We start from the raw sequence: 25,569 nt of genomic DNA on the forward strand, positions 1-25,569 counted from the left end.
AAGTTCAAATTCCTTAGGAGGCGCCTGAATTTCCTTCTATTGGTCTGACGTCACGGACCACGCTCAACCGGGCTACGAGTCGACAACAGCGCGATTAGAGTATTCCGGGGATTGTACACTGCGCGTCATAGAAAACGGGCACCCCAAAAAAATGGGTCATTTTTAATGTCTCGTATCTCCTAAACCTATTGTCCGATTTAAGTAATTTTTTTAATATGGTATAGCCTTGTTATTTCGCGATATCGCTGTAATAATATTGTTGCTAAACAGGTAAATTTTCATTGTATACCGGGTGTACGAATCAAACTGTGTTTTTTTCTCAAAGTTCGCAACACCCTGTGGAATATTCATGCATTTATAAAATACTGAAAATAAAACGTAACTAGGGCCTCAGGTTTTCTTAACATTCTGTTTTTTGATTCATTCGCTTATGTTGGATAATAAAAAAGTTAGATACTTTAACTAGTCATATTCTTCTTCAGTACAGGGTGTTTCTAAATAAGTGCGACAAACTTTAAGGGGTAATTCTGCATGAAAAAATAATGACCATTTGCTTTATAAACGTATGTCCGCAAATGCTTCGTTTCCGAGATACGAGATGATGAATTTTTTCTTACAAACTGATGATTCATTTAATTGCTTTAAAACCAGTTGAGATATGCAAATGAAATTTGGTGGGTTTTAAGAAGTAGTTATTGCACATCGTTTGACATACAAAAATTCTTAATTATTAAGAATTTTATATTCACCATTGGCGCATATACGGGTAATATGACCAATCACGCCAATGGTGAATATAACATTCTTATTTGTATGTAAAAAATGCACAATAACTACCTCTTAAAACTCACCAAATTTCATTTGCATATCTCAACCGGTTTTAAAGTAATAAATAAATCGTCAGTGTGTAAGAAAAAAATTCAACATCCCGTATCTCGAAAACGAAGAATTTGCGGACATACGATTAAAAAACAAACTGCCATTATTTTTTAAAGTAAAATTACCCGTTAAAGTTTGTCGCACTTATTTAGAAACACCCAATACTGAAGAAGAACATGACTAGTTGTTAAAGTACCTAACTTTTTTATTATCCAACATAAGCGAATGAATAAAAAACAGAATGTTAAGAAAACCTTAGGCTATAGTTAGGTTTTAATTTCAGGATTTTATAAATGCTTGAATATTCCACAGGGTGTTGCGAACTTTGAGAACAAATACAGTTTGATTCGTACACCAGGTATACAATGAAAATTTACCTGTTTAGCAACAATATTATTACAGCGACATTGCTAAATAACAAGGCAATAACATATTAAAAATTACTTAAATCGGACGAGATACAAGATAATAAAAATTATCCATTTTTGGGGTGCCCGTTTTCTATGACGCGCAGTGTATATAACATTTTAATCGTATTTAATTGGAAATTACCAGGTATTATTTGTGTTCTTGCATAGTTCTAAAATCAATTTATTTAGTTGTATGTATACACCGTTCTTAGGCGTCAACGCCCTTCGGTAGGGATCTATGGAGGAGTATCACCAAGCCGGAAGCCCTTATCCCTTCCCGTACCGCTCCTCCATAGGCCGATCAGACGCCAGTTTATTCCAGACCAAGCCGTAGACTCTATTGAGTTTTATACTACGGCGTTGGCCTTTTATAAATTTCATGACCTAGCTGAGGCTCGAACCAGCGACCGCAAATCCACTAAACTTGTCGATCGACTGAGCCCCAGCTAACTGGACCGTCAAGACCGACGAAATGAAATTTATTCAATTCAAATTTATTTAGTTTCAAAGTGAAATTTATAAATCTATAGAAAGTACTACTTTCTGAAGTGTTTAAAACGCATAAGTATTACTCACGAGGGTTTTTCAAAAGAATGCGATTTTGTTATTGTGTGATTGTATAGTACATTTTAATCGTCTTTAATTGAAAATTCCTAGGTATTATTTGTGTTCTTCTTATATATTGTAAGTAGTTTATTTTAAAATTATATTGCCAATATTTATGAGTTGCGTTCCTGGGACTCAAGTTATAAATATTGACAATATCGTTTTAAAGTCTTAATAAATTTAAGTTTATATACAGTGGAACCCCGATAAGTCGGCCTCCGATAACCCGGAAGTTCGGCTAACCCGGACCGATTTTCATCACACAAAACAAACATTTTTTCACTTTGACTGAATTTTTTACCAAGAAATAAACAATACTATATTACAACTGTACGTAATTTAGAAATTTAGATGAACTGTGCATATATATTTTGTTTTTGTAATTATGTGTATTTGTTTATTATTTATATGTCTGTATTTTATTAATTTTTAATAATTTAAACCTAACCAGGATTTTCGATAACCCGGATCGGCCTCGGTCCCGATTAATCCGACTTATCGAGGTTCCACTGTAGTTCTCCATGTCTTGTTCCAACTGCAAGAAATAAACAAGTTTAAATAGGTACATTCCATGAAACAACAATGAAAATTTTAATATTTTTCTTGAAATATAAAATGTCTTATTAGGTACCTAATTAGATAAATACTCACAGCGAAATAATCCTCACAGACATAAGAGACATAAAGACGTTTGCTACTTTGTGAAATATTTTTTTTATGTCACCTGCATGCCTTTTAGTCCTGTCGCCAGGGGGAACAACGGTCTCCTTTATTCAGATGGACTTACCCAAGATTTTTTTTATGTATTTTGACCCGTAAAACATGAATTTTTTGGATAACAGTTGATCCGGATGAAGAATAATATAAACAAAGAACTTGAGGAATTACATAACAGCGATTTCCCGCAAAACAAAACATTTTTTTGTATTTTTTGGGACATTCTAAGCAAAAAATGTTCTTACAAGTTTTTTCGTAGATGCAGTTGAACTTTCAAAAAATCGAAAAATTGCAATTTTTGAACCCGAATAACTTTTGATTCAAAATAAAATAGCAATTCTCCTTACTGCATTTGAAAGTTCAAGTCAAATTATATCGGCTTTGATTATTTTCATTGCTAAAAATTTATTTTTGAAGTTATACTTCTTTACCGGCGATAGAGGGTGATTTTTTTACATGTTAAAACCTATCAGCCCGGCGCATGCGCATTATAACTTTGTTCTGATTGGATGTTCAAATGACATGTCAAAAATTATCCGATATGGCAGCTGTGGTTTGGAGGTAAAGGTAAACAAATGTATAATATATTAGTTTTATTGTTGTGAGGACAGAAACAAAAAAGTTTATAATATTGTAGTGACTTTTAAATAGTTTTTAAAAGCAACAGATACGTAATAATTGTTAATGTATCATGAGTATAAACCTACCTATTTGATCTGCCAAAATACATAGTATGTAATACTTTTATTTATTAATTTGATTACCATCAAAATTTCTATCAATATTCACCTAATATATTGGTTTTTTGCTCTATGTTTTGTTGTATTTTTTCAATTCTAAATCATTTCAATTCAAAATTAAAATAATTTGATCAATTTTCAAAATATCAAAATATCACAAGTTTAATCCGTTTAGTTAGTCGATCTTCGTAAATAATGACACATAGTGTCCGCGGCTAAGCGGAGAAGGTCCCAATAGAAACTTTCTTTTTTGTTTTTTTTAATACATTTTATGATTGTAAGTATATTTATTATATAATTGTATTTTCAGAAAATACGTATTTAGTTACAAAAATTTTCGACAATTAATTTTCAGACATCATTTGTGGCTTGTTTAATGTGTTTGTGTGTGTTTTATTCTTTTATTATTTTAATTTTTGGCACTGTTCTAATAAAAATGTTTGAGAAGTAGTAAGTATAAATTAGTTTAATATTTAAACAAAATATAAATAAAAAGTATATTAATTTCGTTTAAATCATATAATAGAAGTATAACTTCTTACGTGCGTACAAAGTACACACACATTCTTTTTTTTATTGTTTAACAAAGCTATAAACACATAGTGTTTCCCGTGCCCAATACATGCGTTTTAATGCATGTTACGTAGAAACTGCCTCGCTTGACTTGTACCTACTCTACCCACTCGTTTGATTTTAACCCTTATCCGGGCAAGGTGGGCCCGAGACGTAAATTCTTTTATCATAAACTGATAAAAAAATTTTTATTGAATTTTATGCATCACTGAATTTGTTTAGAAGTGTGTTTCCTTCAACATAGTCATGAGCTATTCAAAATATTCATTATCATTTTTGAAATTATTGCGTCGAAAGAATTTTGTCACGTAAAGGGGCAATACGGGCCTGTCGGGCCCTACTTGTATTTATACCTAAAGTCTAAATCTTTGTTACAGAAGTTAATCTGGCAGTCAGGTAATGTTTTTGTGGATTATGTAAAAGACTTTTATGATTCCGGAAACCCAATAATAAAGTCTAAACGTGCAACAAACAATTTAAACATCTCTTTGATGTGAACATGCTTACAATAGGTGTTATATCTATTCTAAATGAATTGTAAAAACTAATCATGATTGTTGGAATGTAATAGTATTTTTAGGTAGGTACCTATACATATTTTGAAATAAACAATGCATCTGCTATCAGTCGTTTGATACCGATGTTAGTGTCGACAACTACTAAGCCAGTAAAATTATATTGAATTACAGTGAAAGTAGATAGTGCGAATAAAATGTCCCAAAAACCATTATCAGCTGCAGAACTGCAAGATGTTGCTAATAATTTATGGGATTCCGATGATGAAGAATCTCCTGAAGTAGTTGGCATTGAAAGTGACTCTGAAATTGAAGATCATCTTTCGGAAGCAAGTAAAGAGGATGATCAGCAAGTAGTACATATTGTGTGATAATGAAGAAGAATGTGTAGCTACCAGTTCCCAGATTTCAGAGTGTGTAATTTTTGAAACTAAGGATGGAACTAACTGGAAGAGTCAACCACAACCGACAGGACGTATGCGATCCTGCGACATAATAAAAAGCAAAGTGCACAAAGTAATGTTAGCCCCTGGTCAAAGTGTGGATGATCCTGTTGATTCCTTTTGTTTGTTTGTGAACAAAAAAATTGTGAACGAAATAATGAAGTGTACAAATAAAGAAGCCGAAAAAGTCCTGGGGATAGAGAACTGGACATATTGCGACTCTACAGAGATATATGCCTTTATTGGACTCCTACTAACTGCAGAGCACTTGAGTGTCAACAATCATAATGTAGATATACTTTGGAGTAAGTTTTATGGCCCTACTATATTTTCTCTTTTATACTCTTTTCTCAGAAGGGTTTTCACACAATAATGAAAGGCAACAACACCGTAATCTTTTTCCAGGGTATGCGTAAATACCAATCCCTCTTTTCAAATAAAATGGCCTATTAGATTTACAAAAGATTTTATTTATTTATTAATTAAGTCTTCTTTGGCTCCAAATCTTTATTACTTGTAAATAAATATTTTTTCTACAAAAGTTTTTTTGCATTTCATTATTTTGTGCAAATCCTTCAGGTAGATCGCACCCTCGAGGTAGGCCGCATAGGTACTATAGTAGCACCTTTTTTTAATCTAGAGAATTTAAATTTAACTTTAATAAAAAATCAAAAATGAATATTAGACATAATATATGGGTAAATATGAATAGTACATTAAAGAACAGTGGTGGGCCCAACGGACCCGAGTTGCCCGGTTACGTAAGTAAAATGTGTTGCCCGGATAAGGGTTAAATGAGCAATCATTGATAACATCACTCAAGCACTATGTGTTTATAGTTTTGTTTAACAATAAAAAAATAAATTTTTAGCAATGGAAATAATCAAAACCGATAGTTTGACTTGAACTTTCAAATGCGGTAAGCAGAATTGCTATTTTATTTTTCAATCAAAAGTTATTCGGGTTCAAAAATTGCAATTTTTCGATTTTTTTAAAGTTCAACTGCGCTTATCTCGAAAACTATGCATCCTACGAAAAATCTTGTAAGAACATTTTTTGCTTAGAATGTCCTAAAAAATATAAAAAAATGTTTTGCGGGAAATCGCTGTTATGTAATTCCTCAAGTTCTTTGTTTATGACAATCTTATCGACATCCGGATCAACTGTTACCCAAAAAATTCGTGTTCTATGGGTCAAAATACATAACAAAACTTGGGTAAGTCCATCTGAATAAAGGAGGCCATTGTAGACCCCCTGACGACAGGACTATTTAGCCATTTTAGTCGACGTTTTGGTTATACTGGTAGAGTGAAAAGATGTTTGTTGGATGTTCTGACAGTTGTGCTTTGGCATCCCGGAATTATACAGTATTTATATTGTGCAGATTTTTTTCCATTTTGATTAAGTATATTATACACTAAATACACTTAATACAAAAATATAAACACCGAGCAAACAACACAGTTATTCGACACGCACAACTAGCAATGGCAAAATGCATTCAATACAATAGCCCACCGAACGCGCGAACGAGAACAGTAGTTAAATTCATGGTTGGTGACGTCAGACCCAAGCGCGCGCTTTTGAAGTTGTTCGAAACGGAAATTTTAGGCGCGGAACTATTATCAGTTGTTGTACGTACACTATTCATTGTTAAGACGTAATATTTTGAATATAACATTTTTAACCATAAATTAACAATTTTATGCAAAAATATTTTTACGTGCAAGTTCCCTATTATCAACAAGTACATTTTCTAGGCAACTGCTGTTTGCGATGGTCATTTTGATTGTCCTGATAAAACGGACGAATTGTCTTGTGATGACAACTTACCGGATGGACCTGGTGCCCCTAGTTGTAGCTTTGGAATGTTTCCATGCGACGAAACTTGCTATCCATTATATCTTCTTTGTGATGGAAAATACGATTGTAAAGATCGTTACGACGAGAGGGATTGTTCAGCAAAAGCGAGAGTCTACCAAATCAATCAGATGGAAGTTGACGAAAGGTATAGTATATCAATAATGGTTTATGTATGCATAGTTAAAATTCATCTTTAAAATAATTTTCTTCATTCGGAGTTCTTCAAAAGGGAATTTATAAATGTTATTAATTGTCATTAAAAAAACTTGAATACTGTAACATTTCTTTTTAATTCGAATTTAAATCTCACCATTTCCTAGACATATTTCGTGGTTTTCCACTCATCAGAATGGTCGTGAGAGTAACTCAAATTAAAAAGAAACGGTCCATCTACCTGGCAGTTATTATAACACAATATAACAGTATAGGCTAATAGCTCTCTATATCTTCTTCAAGTGCTATCTTCGCGACGGAGGTCGGCAATCATTATAGCTATTCGGACTTTAGAGACGGCTGCTCTCAGGTTGCGCAGTCACGATATTCTGCGTCTCCCAATGCTTCCCTGAATCTTTCCCTGCATAATGAGTTTGAGCAAGTTGTTATTATTATATATATCTCTCTCTCTCTCTCTTTAGTATCTCTCTCCACGTGTAATATGTTCGAGATATTCTAATTTTCTGATTTTGATTGTATTTAAGACTTGCATTTCTTTATCCATTTTTCTCAGAACCTCTTTGTTTGTGACGTGTTCTGTCCATGATATTTTCAGAATTCTTGTATACACCTAGGGCTTACAATACCGAACTAAAATCTGAATATCATTTGATATTTCAAATTTGAAATATCGGGATACCGGTATTAAAACCGGTATTCTAATGTCTAGTCTAATTTCTAAAAAATATTTAGATTTGTTAACTGCTCAGACTTTGAAAATACTCTTTCGGAAGATACTGATGTGGTAGGTATTGACAAATAATATTTTATATCCAAATAATAAAGCTCAGGGAAAGTGGATTTGTATTTTTTTCAAGATTCCATCGGGTTAATTTTTCTTGCAAAATGTGGCATTTCGAAAGAAAATGTGACATTGGGCAGTAGACGTAAAACATAAACAATCCCTTTATATTGCCGACACCGTCGCTTCTCGATGGTGCCATACTTGAGTCGGTATGTGTAATAAATGAGACCATGAGAGCAAAAGTGGCCTAACTGATTTTAACATTACTTTACATAATCAAAGAAAATGATCAGAGGCTAACAATGTCTGATTGTTTTAGTAGTTTTATGTTGACCAAGAATCATTATTGGTCAACATACAATAACTAAAACAATCGGACATTGATAGTTTCTGATCATTTTTTTTTTTGATTATGTAAAGTAATGTTAAAATCAGTTAAGCCACTCTGGCTCTCATGGCCTCAAATATGCCTGATAAAGATTTTAATACAACGAAATTGTTTGTTTATCTTCAAAAAAGATTATTGTAATTAATTAATATTATTTTAAATTAGATTTATATTGTGCATAAATTCAATTTTTATCAACTAATGTAATACCAAAATACCGGTATTTTTAGATAAATACCGGTTTTTAATACCGGACAAAAATCGTCCGGTATTCCGGTAATCGGGATCCCGGAATCCCGGTATTGTAAGCCCTATATACACCCGCAACTCGAATGATTCCAGTTTTTCATTGATGTCGCACATTTCCTGGAAATAATCATTTGTGGAGTGGATCATTGTTCCAAGATATGCATATTGGTCTACTCGTTTGACATTGGTTCCCTTTATGAGGAGATTCTCTTTATTTCTTTGCGTTTTAGATATTCTCATAAATTTTGTCTTTTTGATGTTCATTATTAGACCGTATTCTTGACTTCTGACTGAGCTTCAATTTCCTCTTGACAGCTGTTCGTTAACACATACTTTTACTCGCTGCTTATAATATAAATTAGATATGATCCTAGGGTCATTGTAGTATATCTTCTTTTATTTCAGGACATTCATTAATTGTTCATGTCGTACTTTATCGACAGCGTTATTATAGTCAATAAAACACACATACATATCTTGATTGACGTCTAGGCACCTTTGTATTAGGATATTAAGTGAGAAAGAAGCTTCATGCTCTCTATGTCTATATAAAGAAACATAATGTCCTGATAAGTCTCCTGAGTTTATGTTACTTTTTCTTACCTATAATAACCAAACCAATAAAACAATCAGATAACACAGCTCGGTACGTTATAGACTATTTGCTTTAGAAGACAAGCAAGAACGGAAACTGTCAGCTCTGATCACAGATATAAAGGAGGAAGTGACATATTCTGGGGAGGTATTATGATGGTTAAAAAACTCCTTTATTTTTCATCCAACCAACTTTAACAACTCACAGGCCTGTTTATTTGTTTCTGGAACATGTAGTCCAAGAGGCAGCGCTGAAAAATCTCTTTGAATTTACTAAAGCTAGATTTTTCAAAGTTGATTACTGTGATTGTGTAGAGAAACATACTGTGATTGGTCAAGCGAAACGTAGAACAGGGGTTACTGAGAGGGTATCAAAGTTGCTTTTCTACGAAGGTAATTAAATCCATTTACTAAGGCTGAAAATCAGTACACACATTCTAAATTAAATATAACTAAAAGTTATTATAGTCGGTCAGCTGTATGACGGGACAGAGCCGGTCGATCGGCCCCAGTGAATGTCCAGGGTTATTCACTATATTTTGACCCCCTTGTATTTACAGAATACAGAAAAGAGCTTTATTTACAGAATTAGAAAACAATGTAAAATACAAAAGTTATTCGATTTTTAAATTATGATTTTTTTACATATATATCGTACTAGTGACGTCATCCATTTGGGCGTGATAACGTAATCGACTATTTTTTTAAATGGGAATAAGGGTCGAGTGTTAGCTCATTTAAAAGGTTATTCAATTCCCTATTCAGTAATATAAACATTAATATGATTAATTATGTAGGGTGTCCAAAAAAATTTTTTTTAATTAAATTAATAAATTAATTGTTTAATTAATAATTAAAAAAAATTTTTTGGACACCCTGTATAAATAATGATCTTAATGTTTATAGTACTGTATAGAGAATTGAATAACCTTTCAAATAAGCTAGCAAACGACCCCTATTCTCATTTAAAAAATAGTCGATTACGTCATCACGCCCAGATGGATGACGTCACCAGTACGATATATATGTCAAAAAATCATAATTAAAAAATCGAATAACTTTTGTATTTTACATTTTTTTCTAATTCTGTAAATAAAGCAGTTTACAAGGGGGTCAAAATATAGTGAATAACCCTGTACATTCATTGGAACCGACCGACCGGCTCTGTCCCGTCATACAGCTGACCGACTATAATAACTTTTATTTATATTCAATTTAGAATGTGTGTACTGATTTTCAGCCTTAGTAAATGGATTTAATTACCTTCGTAGGAAAGCAACTTTGATACCCTCTCAGTAACCCCTGTTCTACGTTTCGCTTGACTGACCGCAGTATGTTTCTCTATAGTGCAGTCACTGAAGGTTTTCACCTCCGATTTCGTTGAACCTCCATCGTTTTTTATGAAAATTGGTGAGTAATTAGAGGATACCTCAAGGAACAAAGGTGACGTGATGCCAACTTGCGCTTTTACCCTGGGGGTGGATGCCACCTCTTCTCGGGGGGTGAAAATTATTTTATTAAAAATAATACCATAACTTGATAGAGGGACAAATTATAAGCAAAATTTGTTATATAAAGTTATTAATATAAATCAACACTTTTTGAGTTATTAAAGACCAAAAAATTTATTTTTTCGTAAAAAAATGCATGTTTTAAATCGGTTTTTCACGTATAAATCAAAAACTATAAGCTTTTACAAAGAAGTTATTATTATGAAATTGAAGATAATAAAAAATTGAATAGATTCCTCACATAAATAACTAAACTAATGTTAGTTCAAAGTGAGTTATTGGCAATTGAATGTGTATCTTTTTCGACGAGTACTCAAATCTAAGTATTCAAGCTTCAATAACGAGAAAACGATGCAATGTATAAAATATTCTTGCTAAACATTTGTGAAAGTACTTCGGAATATCTATCAAATGAGCTTCAGAATAAGGTAATATCGTCAAAATTAAGCAAGTTGTGATGAAAATAAAAGTACCGTTTCGAGTTTTTTAGGAAAAAGTGAAAAATAAAACATACGCCATTTCCACAAAAATTAAAATTTATAGTAATCCTTACAAGAACTTCTTTATATTAGCATAAGTAATATTTTCGATAATTTTGACCGGTTTAGAAAGCATATTTTTGAAAAAAATACATAAAAAAAATCATAATTTTTAAAATTATTTTAATTCTCATATTCTTTTGATAATAACTTGAAAAATACTTAATATACGTAAAAAATTATATATAATCAAATTTTAGTTTTTTCTGTAACAAATACTTTACCTGTTTTACTATTTCTATAGGGTAAAAAATAACCGAGATAGAAACGTTTAAATCTTAAATTTTGCTGTGAGAACCATGCAAATGGGGCCATTTAACCTTTTATTTTTAAAAAAATAAGGGGTTTAAAAGATTAGGTTTAACGTGCTTAAATAGCACTTGGAGTTAACTTAAAAACAGTTTTTAGATGAACCTGATATCGTAAATACGAACGGAGTTATTAAAAAAAAAAACAATAACATCTTTTGGAAAAATTTTTAAAAGATAAATTTTAGAAAAATTTTTAAAAGATAAATTTTGAAAAAATTTTGGAGCATAAATTTTAACGCTATCAACATGCTCGGGGGCTCATTTGATAGATATTTTTAAGTACTTTGACAAATGTTTGACAAATAAGTTTATGTTATAAAATGCATCAATTTCCCGTTATTTCAGCTTGAAGAGTTTTTTACTCGCCGAAAAAAATATACATTCAATTACCTCTAACTCACTTTTAGTTAACATTAAAAGGTTTTTCTAGTAAGGGGTTTATTTCCTTTTTTATTAGCTTCAATTTTGATAATAATAACTTTTTTGTAAAAACTTATAGTTTTTGAGTTATTGATGAAAAATTGGCTAAAACACGCCTTTTTCTCAAGAAAAATTAAAATCTTTGATCTTTAATAACTTAAAAAGTTTTGATTTATTTTAATAACTTTATATAACAAAGTTTGCTTAGAATTTGTCCCTCTATCGAATTATGGGATTATTCTTAATAAAATAATTTTCACCCCTGAGAAGGGGTGGCATCCACCCCCAGGGTAAAAGCGCAAGTTGGCACCATGTCACCTTTGTTCCTTGAGATATCCTCTAACCACTCACCAATTTTCATGCAAATCGATGGAGGTTCAACGAAATCGGAGGTAATAGCTCATATCCACCTTCAGTGACTCCACTACTACACAATCACAGTAATCAACTGTGAAAAATTTATCTTTAGTAAATTCAAAGATATTTTTCAGGGCTGCCTCTCCGTCTAAGGTAGTTAGGCTCTGGAGAGATGACTTAATTTCCGTATTTTTTTTTTTTTTTTCATTGATTACTAGACATCTTGTTTAATTTTTACTGCTTTAACCTTTAAGGCAAAAGTCTCTATTTAACACCTCGTATTTGTCTCATTTGTAAAATTTAAATTGTTTTTATAATTTCTTAACACCCATTTTTTTGTATGTGGTTAGATTCATTGTTCGAAACACAATACGTCTGCATGAAAAATTTGTATAATGTATCAGTAGAAACTACCCAACATCGAGTTTAATTTCGGAGCTATACTGAATTCGTTTTACCGAGATTCACTGTGACACATTCGGAATAGGAAACATACAACACAAAAATTCCTACTTCATACTATTAACTGCTCAAATCAACTTAATCTTTCACTAAAAAAATAATAATTATTGGAAATAGTGGGCGTGTATACTAAACCCATACAATTTTGTGAAATTTATTTCTGCAAAATATTTTTATTTTGTACAATAAATATTGTCTTATGTGTTATCAATACATTATAATGGTGTAAATAAATAATTATTGATTGGCGTAAGGTTTATGTTATTTATGTCTGTTTACTATTAATAGTGATTTACAAACGCAGACAAGAACATAAAACTAGATACGGAACAAACGATGAATACAGAGCGTTATCGAAAGAAATCAGAAAACAGTGCTGCAAAGACAAAGCTGATTACATCTCTCAAATATGCAGAGAGATAGAGGAACATGGCTGTCGAAATGAACCGAAGGATTTATTCCAAAAGATCAAACTACTTGCCAGAGAATTTAAACCTCAAACGTGGTCTGTAATAGATAAGGAAGGTAATCTAAACACCGATACTGATGAAATATTGGAAACATGGCGAAACTACTGTGGCGAGCTATATAAAAATAACGAGGTATCAGCAGAAAATCAGTGGCCCTCTGACTACCCTAGAGAACCTACTGTCTTACTCGCTGAAGTCAAAGATGCAATTAAATCACTAAAGTGAACTAAATCCCCAGGCATTGATTCAATACCATGTGAAATACTACAGTTACTAGGTGACAAAGGATTACATATCATCCATTCTATCTGTGTCGCTGTTTGGAATTCATGAAAACTGCCATCTGATTGGTGTACCTCAATTTATATCCCGCTACACAAAAAAGGAACTACTATCAGATGTGAAAACTACCGCACACTGTCACTAATAACACATGCTAGTAAAATCTTGTTACACATCATCAAAAACAGATTAAAAACCTATCTACATTACCAAATACCTCAGGAACAAGCGGAGTTTGTAAAGGGTAAAGGTACAAGGGAACAAATCCTGAACCTGAGACAACTCATTGAAAAGTCTAGAAAATTTCAAGTACCTATGATTATATGCTTCGTTGACTACCAAAAGGCATTTGATTGTGTAAGCTCCAGTGAGGCGCACCACTGAGGCGCACCAATGCACCTGGTGACACTTATATTAAAAATCTGTACCAGTCCAATATAGCGACAGTACGACTAGATCATAAGTTCTCAAACCAATTCAAGATCAAGAGCGGTGTTAGACAAGGATGCGTATTGTCACCTGACTTATTTAACATTTATGGTGAACATGTCATGAGGATGGTTTTAGAAGGATGGGCCGGTGGAGTAACAGTAGCTGGTAGGAAAATCTCCAATTTAAGATTTGCTGATGACACTACACTTATAGCAGCAAATGAGCAAGAAATGGTTGATCTCCTGCGAAGAGTTGAGTACGAAAGCAATAAAGTTGGTCTAAAAATCAATAAAGCTAAGACAAAAATAATGGTGGTCGACAGATTCGACACTATTCAACTGAATAACATGTTACAAGAATACCAGATAGTAAACACCTTTGTCTATCTCGGGTCTAGTATAACTAACGATGGTAACTGTGAAGCAGAAGTTTGGAGACGTATTGGTATGGCAAAAAATGCGATGAGTCGCCTAATTAAAGTTTGGAAAGACATATCTATCTCTCAAAATATCAATATGAGACTGGTGAATGCCCTTGTATTCTCAATATTTCTATACGGAGAAGAGACTTGGACTCTTCGCGCATGCGAGCGCCAATAAATTGATGCCTTTGAGATGTGGTGCTGGAGAAGAATGCTGTGCATACCTTGGACAGCTCATAGGACAAACTTTTCACTTCTAAACTAACTCAAGAAAAAAAAAGGCTGTCCACAATATGTCTGCAACGAACACTGCAATTCTTTGGTCACGTGGTTCGCAGAGGTGACGACATTTTGGAGAGATTAATTGTTTCTGGAGACCTTCCGGGGAGAAGATCAAGAGGACGATCACCAACTAGATGGTCCTACCAAATAAAGAATTCAGCTGGAAACTCATTCTGCGAAGCTCTTGGAGCAGCTGAAGATAGAGACCAATGGAGAAACATTGTTAGGAATATTGGAAGAAATCACGATCCTCAGTAATGGGGAAACGACAAGAGAGAGAGAGACTATTAATAATATTTGAGCGGGTATGTTTGGTTGTGTAGTAATTTCCAGTCACGTATAGCAACCTAACTTCCTGAAATAGAAATTACAAACCTCACTAGACAGTTGTGTCTCGGCAGAGCGAATTCAGTATAAATATTACACGTATTGATCTTTTTATTACTCAGGACAGAATCGCACATTCTTTATACTAAACGAGATTGTTAGTTTTTTTTTATTATTTTAGGTTTACAAATGCTAGTACGATATACATTAATTGGTGGATTGTTCGACCAACCGGGCTAGAACTTGAATACCAACCTTCTATCAAAAAAATTGGGGACGAACATTGGAGAAACGAAAGTTGGATTGGTCAGCCTTACTATCAATTTACCAACCTACAACCGTTCACCAAATATAACATGACTGTATATGTTAGGATCAAGAACACACACGTAGTCTTCCCACCGGCGATATATAATGTTTCTTCCACGAGCGAGTCAATTCCAAGTGAACCGTGGAATGTTTCCGCTAGGCAAAGAAATGGTTCACACATATTGATATCATGGAATAAGCCACGGTCTCCTAATGGACTTATTGTTTCTTACGAACTGTGCTGGATATACCCAAATTCAGCTGAGATCAGGCTTAAATTATCTGGCAATGAAACCTCACATATGCTTTCACAAGACTTTGACAACGGGCTTAACTACACCTTCTGGGTGATTGCTCGTAATAGAAAATTCGAAAGTAAAAAGTCTCTACCGGCTACATTAATGTTTGATGGAACATCAAATATAGAAGGTGTTAAAAATATTAAAGTAAAAGAAGAGGATGACACCATTTCACTGACGTGGGATTACAGTAAGGAAGTAGAAGGATTTGATGTAAGGGTATTTACAGATAGACCATATCCCAATCTACCTCCTAGAACCACATCAACTAAAAACATTACACTCAAGTTAGCGCCTGGAGTTAATTATAAAGTTGGGGTGAGTATTTTAGCCATTTTATACACTGCTCCAAGAAATTAGCGCACCACTTTAAAACTTACCTTAAAACGTGAAAATATTAACTGAAATAAAACGCATTTTATTTCGAATTACTTTGTAAAACAAACATATTTTTTGATGTTGTCGCTAACCGTCTTCAATATTCATAAACTTAACACAATCTTAAAACAATGAACAACAAAATCGGTAACTCTAAAAATTGAAACTGTTCAAATGTATTTGCTTAATGAGACATATTTCCACCCCTGCTACGAATAACAGCTTGGCATCGACGATTTATACATGAGATTTCCAAAATTTCACGCTTCAAAAACTCATAATAACTTAGAAATACAAATCCAAAGTCTTCTGCAGTATAAAATAGTTCAAACGACCCGTGACGTCACATAGTTTTATTATATAGTTATGATTATGGTTATATTTAGGTATATTCTTCTTCTCCTTCTTTAGTTTATTGGCCTCCACCTACTTGGGTATTTGGCCAGCTCATCGGCGCGGAATAAGGAAAAAATATTTATATTCTAATGACTTTTATCGTATGTCATTCTAATAATATATACCAGTTTGTGGAGATTGGAGTTTGATACAGTTTTTGAAGGAAAGGAAAGAAGGTTTACTATGGAAAATAAAACCATTTTGTAAGAGTACAAGTTTTCTATGAATAGTTCAAACGATCAAAAACACTTGTGACGTCACATAACGGTATTTTCTACTGACGTTTATAATGTCCAATTTAAAATTATATACAATTGTGTTTACTTTGTTGGTACAGAATGTAAACAAATAACCTCTCCCTACTTTTTCTGTCTTTACACGGCAAATTACGTGTAGTAAAATTCACACTGGTATGGATATGTAAACATTACTAGAATGTCATTCTACTTGAAAATGTCATTATTAACTTAAAAAGAGGCTTTTGAATGTTCTTGGATAACTTATTTGTATAATTGCAAAGTATTACTTCAGTTAATAAATGTGATATTTTTTTCACTATGTATTCAGTGATTGTAATAATTTATATGTACAACAAAAACTAATACTCAATCGAGAAAAGAGGAAAAGTGTTAAAGTGATTTTTAATAATATATTGTTACTATATTATGGAATGCTTACAATTTTGAACATCTTTAACAAAAAAATACTTGGATCACAGAATATATTATCCTGATGTATTCTCTGCTTGGATCTTCCACAAATAATACACAATAAATAACTTTTTATTAAGTTCACGTCTTAAATCAATTATTTATCAAATACACTATATATCAATATTATTTAATCAACAACTCAAAATATTCCCGATGTCATGTCAAATATTTAAAATTGTCACTGATTGTCACTGTCTGACTGACAATATGTTGACAATATTCTATTCGACTGAGTGCGTTGTAAGACAAATATAGATTTGGAAAATATTACCACGGACATTGTGTTCATTCTTTTCGAATCCTGAAAAAACCAATAAATATTTTTGAAAAATTTAAACGCAGAATGAAAGACTAAATTATTACCGAGGGCCGAAAGTCCCTTAGAATACATAAAAAGTTTATTTTGAATGAGATATTTGAAATTAGAAATCACACTAAATTTTCTCTTAGTTTTTCACCCCTGTAACTTATTAAAATAAACATAGCGTATTCTTGCTAATAACGTAATCTTTCATACTGCGTTTAAATTTTTCAAAAATACTTATTAGTTTTCTCAGGATTCGAAAAAAATGAATCCCCATTTGAATAGCATTGCAGCCGAAAATACGTACCGATCCCCTTAAAGCAATAGCAAAATGTTAGCAACAAAAAGCAATAGTTCACACAACGACTTAAAAATGACACTAACCTCTTATCGATATTAACAATTTTAAAACACCTTTGCTTTGCGTTACTTAGAAGCCGATTGAAACAAAAAACAATACAAGTAACCGGAAAACACATTCCAAATACATCATACATTCAATACAAACATGAATACAATTAAATTAAAGCACCAATGAATGGGCTTTTTTGTTTTTGTACATGGTGCGTTAATTTCTTCGAACAGTGTTTAAAACATGTGCACTTTCAAACTGAAAATAACTTAACACGTTAAATGCCATTAGGGTCACCAATCGCCTTAACTTGAATCTGAAAGCTGGTTTAGACGCTGCGATAAATTCGAGCAATTTATCTTAATGATCCAATTGTTTCAATTTATCGTCGTGTGTACACGGTACATCGCAGCGATTTATCGCTGCGATGTGCCGTAATAAAAATCACCGTATGCGTGCCCAATAATGTGTGAGGAATCACCGAAGTTATTTTTAACGTTTGCGTTTTAAAGTTAAGATAACTCTGACACGTAACTGTCTCGATAACTTTTAACGTAAATTTCGTGTGATGTATCATTGATACATCAACGTGAGATGAGTTATTTATCAAACGATATAAAGGAAGAAAATATTAAATTCTTTAACAAAGAGAACCTTGTGTAGAATCAGTGCAAGTTTTAGCGAGAAAGAGAATCATGAGAAGGTATGCTGAGAACCCACCGGCCACCGATGACCAAACAGCTGTCCGTTGGTGTATCATAAAAGTAGATAGAAAGAACAGTAGGTACTTAAAATCCCTATGTTTGATAAATTTCAACTTGTATCTCTCGATTTGATTTTTGTATAATTTTTAAAATTGTATTACCCTTCTATTTTTAAATTATTAGCTTTATTTTTCATTTTTAATTATTGTGTTAATTTTATTATTACCTATGGGTTTTTAATTGTTAGTTTAGGTCTATGTTTTTGATATTTTTAATGTTATACTGCTTTATATTTGATATTAAATTAATAAAATGCCGCAAAGAGCCTAGGACAACCTGAAGAATCGTTCTTCGTTAAATATTCACTTGACTTCTATCTAAAACAAATCAAAAGATAAACCTAACCTTACATAGCTACAAAGCATAGAGGTATATATTAACATAGAGGGAGCCTACCTTCCGCGCTTCCTGACGACAAGATCTCAGGGACTGGTTTGCTGCATCTCCTTCTAACACATTGTATCGAGAATTTATAATGACATTCAGTGTGAACATAGGCACGAAAGAGGAGGACAACTGTAGCAGCTTTACTATGCGTAAGAGTGAAACAGCACTAATCCAAATAAAAAAGATGGTGTCGTCACTTCGCTCTGAATGACACTCTCTCTATGCTAATATTTAACTCTATGCTACAAAGTTATGTCACAGCTTGACGTTTAACGTCGCGTTATAAAGTGACAGTTGATACATCGGATAACTCAAGAACAGTCAAGAAATAACGCAAGTAGTTAAGTTAAATATGATACATCACACCAATTCGACGATTATAACTTAACTACATGATAACCTTAGGTTATATTTAACGTGAGTGATTCATAACAGGGCTGAATATCGATAAATAGTTGGTTAATGCGTTGTCCCTACATGCTGAGCGAACGCGGCTTTATTCCCATGGCAACGCTCAATACAAACAAAACCTTGGCCGACGCTGTGAGATTTTAATTTAATTAATTGTCATAATTTCTTCGCTTGTCATTAAACGGCATAATATCTAGCCAGCATTTTAATCTACCCCAAACGAGCAGATACCTACACAGAATAGTGATGCTAGGTCTGTCACCGTAGCTGTTCCAACCCATTAAAAAGTTTACAGTCCACTAACCACTAACCAACCCCTAAAATAGAAAAGGACAGCCCATTTCAATCGTAGCGATTTATCGTTATCGCAGTTATTTATCGCAGCGTCTAAACCAAAACCTGCCTAAGGCGTCGTTTATATAGCATTGATTTTTTTAACTTCCCATTTATTTACAATCTGTAATTTATTGCGATAAGTAATAACTAAATAGTTTATTTATCTATAAAGCTTTATTTACACTTGGCAGCTTTACTAGTAAAGTGCAATTGCTATGGTTTGTTTTTAAACCAAGAGGAGTGATTGAAATTTACTCTACTGTTATAAAATTTTGACACTAATGACATTTATCAAATTTTGACACTTTGGCATTTCATAGGTTAATTAAGTTTTATCAGCGATTTTTTGTGTTTTCTATGTTATTCCTTTAATTTTTAGATTTTTAGTCTGCTTTTATATAAAAACCAGTTGTTTTTAGACCTCTTTAGCGACGTATTAATATAAATATAATATTTATGGATTAAAGTTGAGGGCCGACATGATCAACCAAAAAAGATGATGTATTTGGTGACTTCTCTTGGGTGTGAATCTGTCTTTTAGTTTACTTCTCTTTGTTAAAAAATAAACCATAGCACTTTCCTTTCATTTTCCCTTTCATTTTCCCTTTCATTTTACTTCATTAAATCTCCTATTCCGGATTTAAAATTGAATTACTGAAAAAGTATTTTTGTTTTTAGATTAACGCATTTAAAAAGGATCTTGTTGGACCAACCAGCTACATCAGTTTTAGAAGGGCAGGCAATTCTCTACCCGAAATCGAATCTTTACAAGTAATAGTGCTAAAGGATATTGGTACAGCGGTCAAGTTGAGGTGGGATAGACCAAAGTATGCGAAGAAACTAAATTGGATGTATGGTGTATATTATGGTATCAACCACCAGCAGCTCTTTGAAAGTAAGTTTTTAAAAATTTCAGGTGATAATAAACGTTTAATCTGAATATTCGCTGTGTGCAAGTACTTGGAGGGGATACGAGAAACGATCGTGCGCGTATAGGGCTTTTCATCGATTGTCATTTGTTTCGAGCTTCTGTCATATATTGTATAATCTGTGTATAATATTAATATACACGGATTATACGACATATGACAGAAGCTCGAAACAAATGACTGTGAATGAAAGCCCTATAGCGGACAAATTTTGCAACTTTCTTAACATATATTTCTTAAATAATTCATATTGTTAATTGAAATTGTCAAATTGACGTATACTTCATACCTACTGCCATTGAAGAAACTGGGATTTCGCAAATGATGTGTTATAAATTGTAAAAATTATATGTTGCTCCACAATATTGATATGATATGCCATTATTAAAGTGAATTTAATTAATGGTATTTTGCTGGTAGTACAATGTTTACCTTTTAATAACATAACCTCAATTTTGCTTTTTCTTCTTATTCTTTTTTGTACTATGGCCTTGACAATTATCCAGTAACCAAGATTAATATACTTGGCCAATATAATTAAAAATGCTAAAAATGTTACCGAGCTATGAAACCAGGTGTCGCTTTTCCAAACGTGCACGGTCACAATGAGTAAATGACCAGTATGCTATATCTCTTAGACACTGATCCTAAATAAATTAGCAAGTTAACATTAATATTCTAATAGCAAAACACGTAGATGTCTAGGGGCAAAGGGAGTTTCGTGGCTGATTGAGGTTCATGAGATTTTACAACTTATTTTTATCGATCGAAATGAATCGATACTAGCAGTCCGATTTGTTTCAGTTTGTTCAGCGATTCTCTGATGATAATCTAATAAGGTTCGAAACCGGTTAGAGTGCTTATGGCACACTCTAAACGAACTGAAACATAAGACGGCTCTTGTATCGTTTTACAACGAAATGATTATTTATTTCTGTTGTATTTACTCTTATCTGAATATGCGGGACCATTTTTCGTTGGAATTTTATTGCGCTGGACAGGCGAAAAGTGAGATGCAACTTCTAGATCTCCCTCAGCCTTCTTTGCTCCAGCATTCGTTGGTTTGCAAATTTTAGAAACCAAGAAGGTGTTACCAGATGCTTGGCGCCAATAAAGTTAATTTTTAATATTATTTTAATTTTATGAAAGTAAAGCTTTCGCTTGATTTTTATGTATTTTGATCCGCTGAATCTTAACGTTCAGCATGATAATCCGAATTTTTAGGAAGGAATTTGTTATTATCAATTCTATGAAAAATACGACGCTACAGCCTTTTTCAATTATTTGTTTATTATTCCAACTTTTTCCAACAAATTGTTTAAAATTCAAAATATTTGCAGGTGCTAGAAATACAACTATAAACGAAAGTATCACAATAACGAACTTGGATTCCTGTGAAAACTACGTGTTTTCTGTTGGTTTGGTTGGTCCTATTGGTTTCGGACCTCTATCCGGAAATATCCAACAAGTTAGTACTTCTGAAAATCCCAGGGCTCCACCTAAGAGGCTTATAGTGGAAGAAGATGGAAATGATCCTCTGCAGATGAAAATATCTTGGATACCGCCGTGTCCGTCACGCCAACCAGTGTTTTACAAGGTAAATTTACTGCCGATGAGAAATTTTTTTGATATTTAGTTTTAGCCTCATAATAAGATATTTTTTCTACGTTCATTATATTTTTAATACTCTTTTGTTTTTCTCTTTCTGGACACACAGCCCTTATATCTGTTGCGGAATGATTCCCGTTACATAATATGCATTTTACCGACTCTTTATCTAAACATTTTAAACTCTCATGTTCTCCAGCACAAAACCTACACCTGTCCGTTCCTCTACACTGTGAACTAACATGTCCATACCGTAAACATTTTAAACATTGAATCATCTCTCTAATATGAATTATTTATTGTAATTTTTTAGGTCGTATAATTTGACGTGAATTTAATTTATTATTAGTAAAAAATATATTTTACATGTTTTATTTTTTTTTCAGCTATTGATTACAGAAAAAAGCACAACGCAGACATATTTCCGCAAGGCAGATGGTTCCCATGCGAACAGCTACGTCTTTAAAGTATTACATGGTGGAATTTACGAAGTTAAGGTTGCTACTGACGAACCTAATGCGATATATTCGAAAGCGGTAAAATACTTTGCCCCTGCTATATCGCCACCCGTCGAACTAAGAGTAAGTATCATATAATTTGTTTATTTAAAAATAACTGTGTTTAATATTAACTTTTAGTAGTATATACTATATACTTATAACTGAAACGGTACAGTTTCTGACTATCATGCAGAAAGTTTGGCGCCCACGAAAGCATTTGATATTTTTGAGATTTCCAATAGTCCTAAGGAGTCATCCCCCTACGTACCATCTCTATTGAAGATGAAGTCAGTGATTACAATAATTTATATCATCATCATCATCAGTGGCGTTACAGCTCTTTATGAGCTAAAGCCTTCTTCAGAACAATCCTCCATTCGCCTCTGTCTCTGGCAACTCTTCTCCATGCTCTAATTCCAATAGATTTTAAATCATTTTCTAAGTTGTTTTGGTACTAAGTCTCGGTCTTTCGTCCTATCGGCCCTCTTCGGTCAAAAATTTTTCTCACTATGGCATCTTTCTCTCGCCTGATTACATGACCTATCCATCTAAGGCGTGCTACCTTAATGAATTTTACAACGTCAGGTTCTCCAAAACTTCTATACAATAAATTATATACTATACAATGAAAACTAATACTTATCGAGAAAAGAGAAAAAGTGATAAAGTGATGTTAATAATATACTGTTACTATGGAACGAGTAGATAAATTTTGAACACCTTTAACAGCTAAAAACGTTGTTTACATACACTTCATGTCTTATTGAAATTTGGGTCAAAACGGCAAACAGGTGTATGTTTTCAAAAAACTTTTGATAGTGTGTAAAAAATATATTTTTATATCAGCTAAGTACTTTCAACACATAACGTGCCATCATCAGAGCTTCCTAAAAAGACATATTTAAGATAAGATTTTTTTCATATAAAAAATGAGTGAAAAACTTACGTCCTCTTAAAATACCTTCATAGAAGAGCAATTGCTCAACAACACAACAAAAAACATGAATACTGGGCAAAAGCCACAGATATAGGGTAATAACCCTTTACAGTGAATAGAATCACATCTAAATTATTTTATTAATTTATAAAGACAACATGGCTGAGTCAGACCATTTTGAGCCCACGTGAACAGCAGATCAGCTGAGGAAGACTGTCATTTATTAAAATGGTAAAGAAGGAACTACAATCTTATGCGACCTCTATATTCATAAATATTAATTAAAAAATTGAAAATGACTAAAATGCCATGTATAGGTTAAATGAATTTAAAGTTAAGATACTAAATTTTAAAGTTAAATTTTCAAAAGATTACTATTATTACTATTGAAGTGAAATGTTAACGTGTATATTATAAGTTAACAAAATTCTCCCAAAAACAAAACTGTTATAGTTCGACCAAGTGTAGAAGTTAAATGAAATCAAACCTAGGAGAAATATCATTTGACAAGCTCAGAGCTCGAAAGCTGTTATTTAAAAAAAATTTTAAAAATCGTATTGATTAATTCAGACAAATAACAAATATTTATTTGTTTAAAAATATGTAAAAAATGAACGAAAACTCAAGAATACCTAAAAGTAATGTTCAAATAACTTTCATAAATTGTTGGGTATACTGTATACTAAACCAAAATTATTAAAGAAATTTCTTAAAAATAGGATCAAATTTACAATTTAATTGAATCTGGGTGTTAACACAGTTTTGAGGGTTTCTTTTCATTTCTCTACTTATTTCTAGATCTTCTAGTAGATTCATTTTGGTATAGTTATTATTAGGTATGCTGTGTAAGATCCTACTATCTCTTTGTGGACTAAAGTTATGTTTCGATGCATGTAAATGATGACCAAAGCTAGATTTATCGATCTTTGGCAGATGCTCTTTGATACGAGTATCCAAAGGTCGCATCGTTCTACCCACGTAAGTCACAGGGCATTCACCACATGACAATTTATAAATGCCACTTTTTGAAGTTTTTTTAATTTTGTCTTTAGTATGAGAGAAAATTGACTTGATGTTATCTTTGCATTTAAATGAAAGTTTTAAGTTAGGAATGTTATTTAAGATTTTTGCTATATTGTCTGAAGGATAACCTATGTATGATATAGATCTATACATAACTGCTGAGTTAGAGTTGTCTGGGGTCGCAATATAAGCTAGAGATCTGTTTCTTTTATTCCTTAATTTGTTGAGAATGTTATCAACCAAAGTAGGGGAGTAACCGTTACTATGTGCAAGTTGTTTAATAATATCCAATTCAGAAGTAAAATTTGTATCTGATAATGGTAAGGTAAGTAAACGATGGATATAGCAATAAAAAGAAGACATCTTCTGTTGAAAAGGATGATTCGAAGATCTAGGGATAGTATGGTCAGTCTGAGTTGGTTTTCTAAAGACTGAAAAACTTAATTTGTTCTCTATTCTAGTCAATGTTAAGTCTAGAAAATTAATAGAATTGTTAGACTCTGTTTCTAAAGTGAAAGTTATGGCTGGATGTAAATTATTGAGTGAAACTAGAATATTTTCTGCATCTGAGGAATTTCCTTCTGTAATAGCCAACACATCATCCACATATCTAAACCAATACAAGATTTTTTGTAAAGGATTGTGATTTGAAGAATTATTATCAAAGATATTAATCTCAAGGTTGTTAAGGAACAGATCTGCTAGAAAAGGTGATAATGGATTTCCCATTGCAAGGCCTTGTGCCTGTCTATAAATAATGTTGTTAAAAGAAAAGAAATCTTGTGATAAACAAATTTTAAGTAAACCCAATAAGTGGGAAATTGTATCTTTATTAATGTTATTGTTAATAAGTAAATTCTCCACTATAGGAATGGTTTCATCTCTTGGTACGTTCGTAAACAAATTACTAACATCAAACGAAACTAGAAAGAAATCTCTGGGTAAATTTAAAACTGACAACTTATTAACTAGATCAGTAGAATTTTTAACAGAATAATTAGGTTGCAAAGATATTGAAGATTGTAAAATGGTATTAATGAATTTAGACAGTGTCACAACTGGAGTGTTATAAAAACTAACCACTGGTCTCATAGGAACATTTGGTTTATGAATCTTTGGTAAACCATATAGTCTTGGTATTTGAGGATTTGACAAAATGAAGGTTTTTTCTTTC

The 25,569-nt window shown here is 32.6% G+C and overlaps 1 protein-coding gene across 13 annotated transcripts in view; it reads left to right on the top strand.

Annotated features, from left to right (window-relative positions):
- LOC126883019 (sortilin-related receptor-like) overlaps positions 1-25,569 on the top strand; it is a 339,261-nt gene that overhangs the window by 299,679 nt on the left and 14,013 nt on the right. For 7 of the 13 annotated variants that reach the window (XM_050648192.1, XM_050648195.1, XM_050648198.1 and 4 more), the window contains 5 exons: positions 6,644-6,891; positions 14,931-15,675; positions 20,077-20,293; positions 21,668-21,924; positions 22,322-22,516. In XM_050648192.1, the coding sequence (XP_050504149.1) occupies positions 6,644-6,891; positions 14,931-15,675; positions 20,077-20,293; positions 21,668-21,924; positions 22,322-22,516 (1,662 nt within the window). The remainder of the gene's footprint in view (positions 1-6,643; positions 6,892-14,930; positions 15,676-20,076; positions 20,294-21,667; positions 21,925-22,321; positions 22,517-25,569) is intronic. The other 6 variants (XM_050648189.1, XM_050648193.1, XM_050648190.1 and 3 more) reach the window with 1 other exon arrangement.

Source organism: Diabrotica virgifera, chromosome 4, assembly GCF_917563875.1.
Source record: "Diabrotica virgifera virgifera chromosome 4, PGI_DIABVI_V3a".
NCBI lineage: Eukaryota > Metazoa > Arthropoda > Insecta > Coleoptera > Chrysomelidae > Diabrotica > Diabrotica virgifera.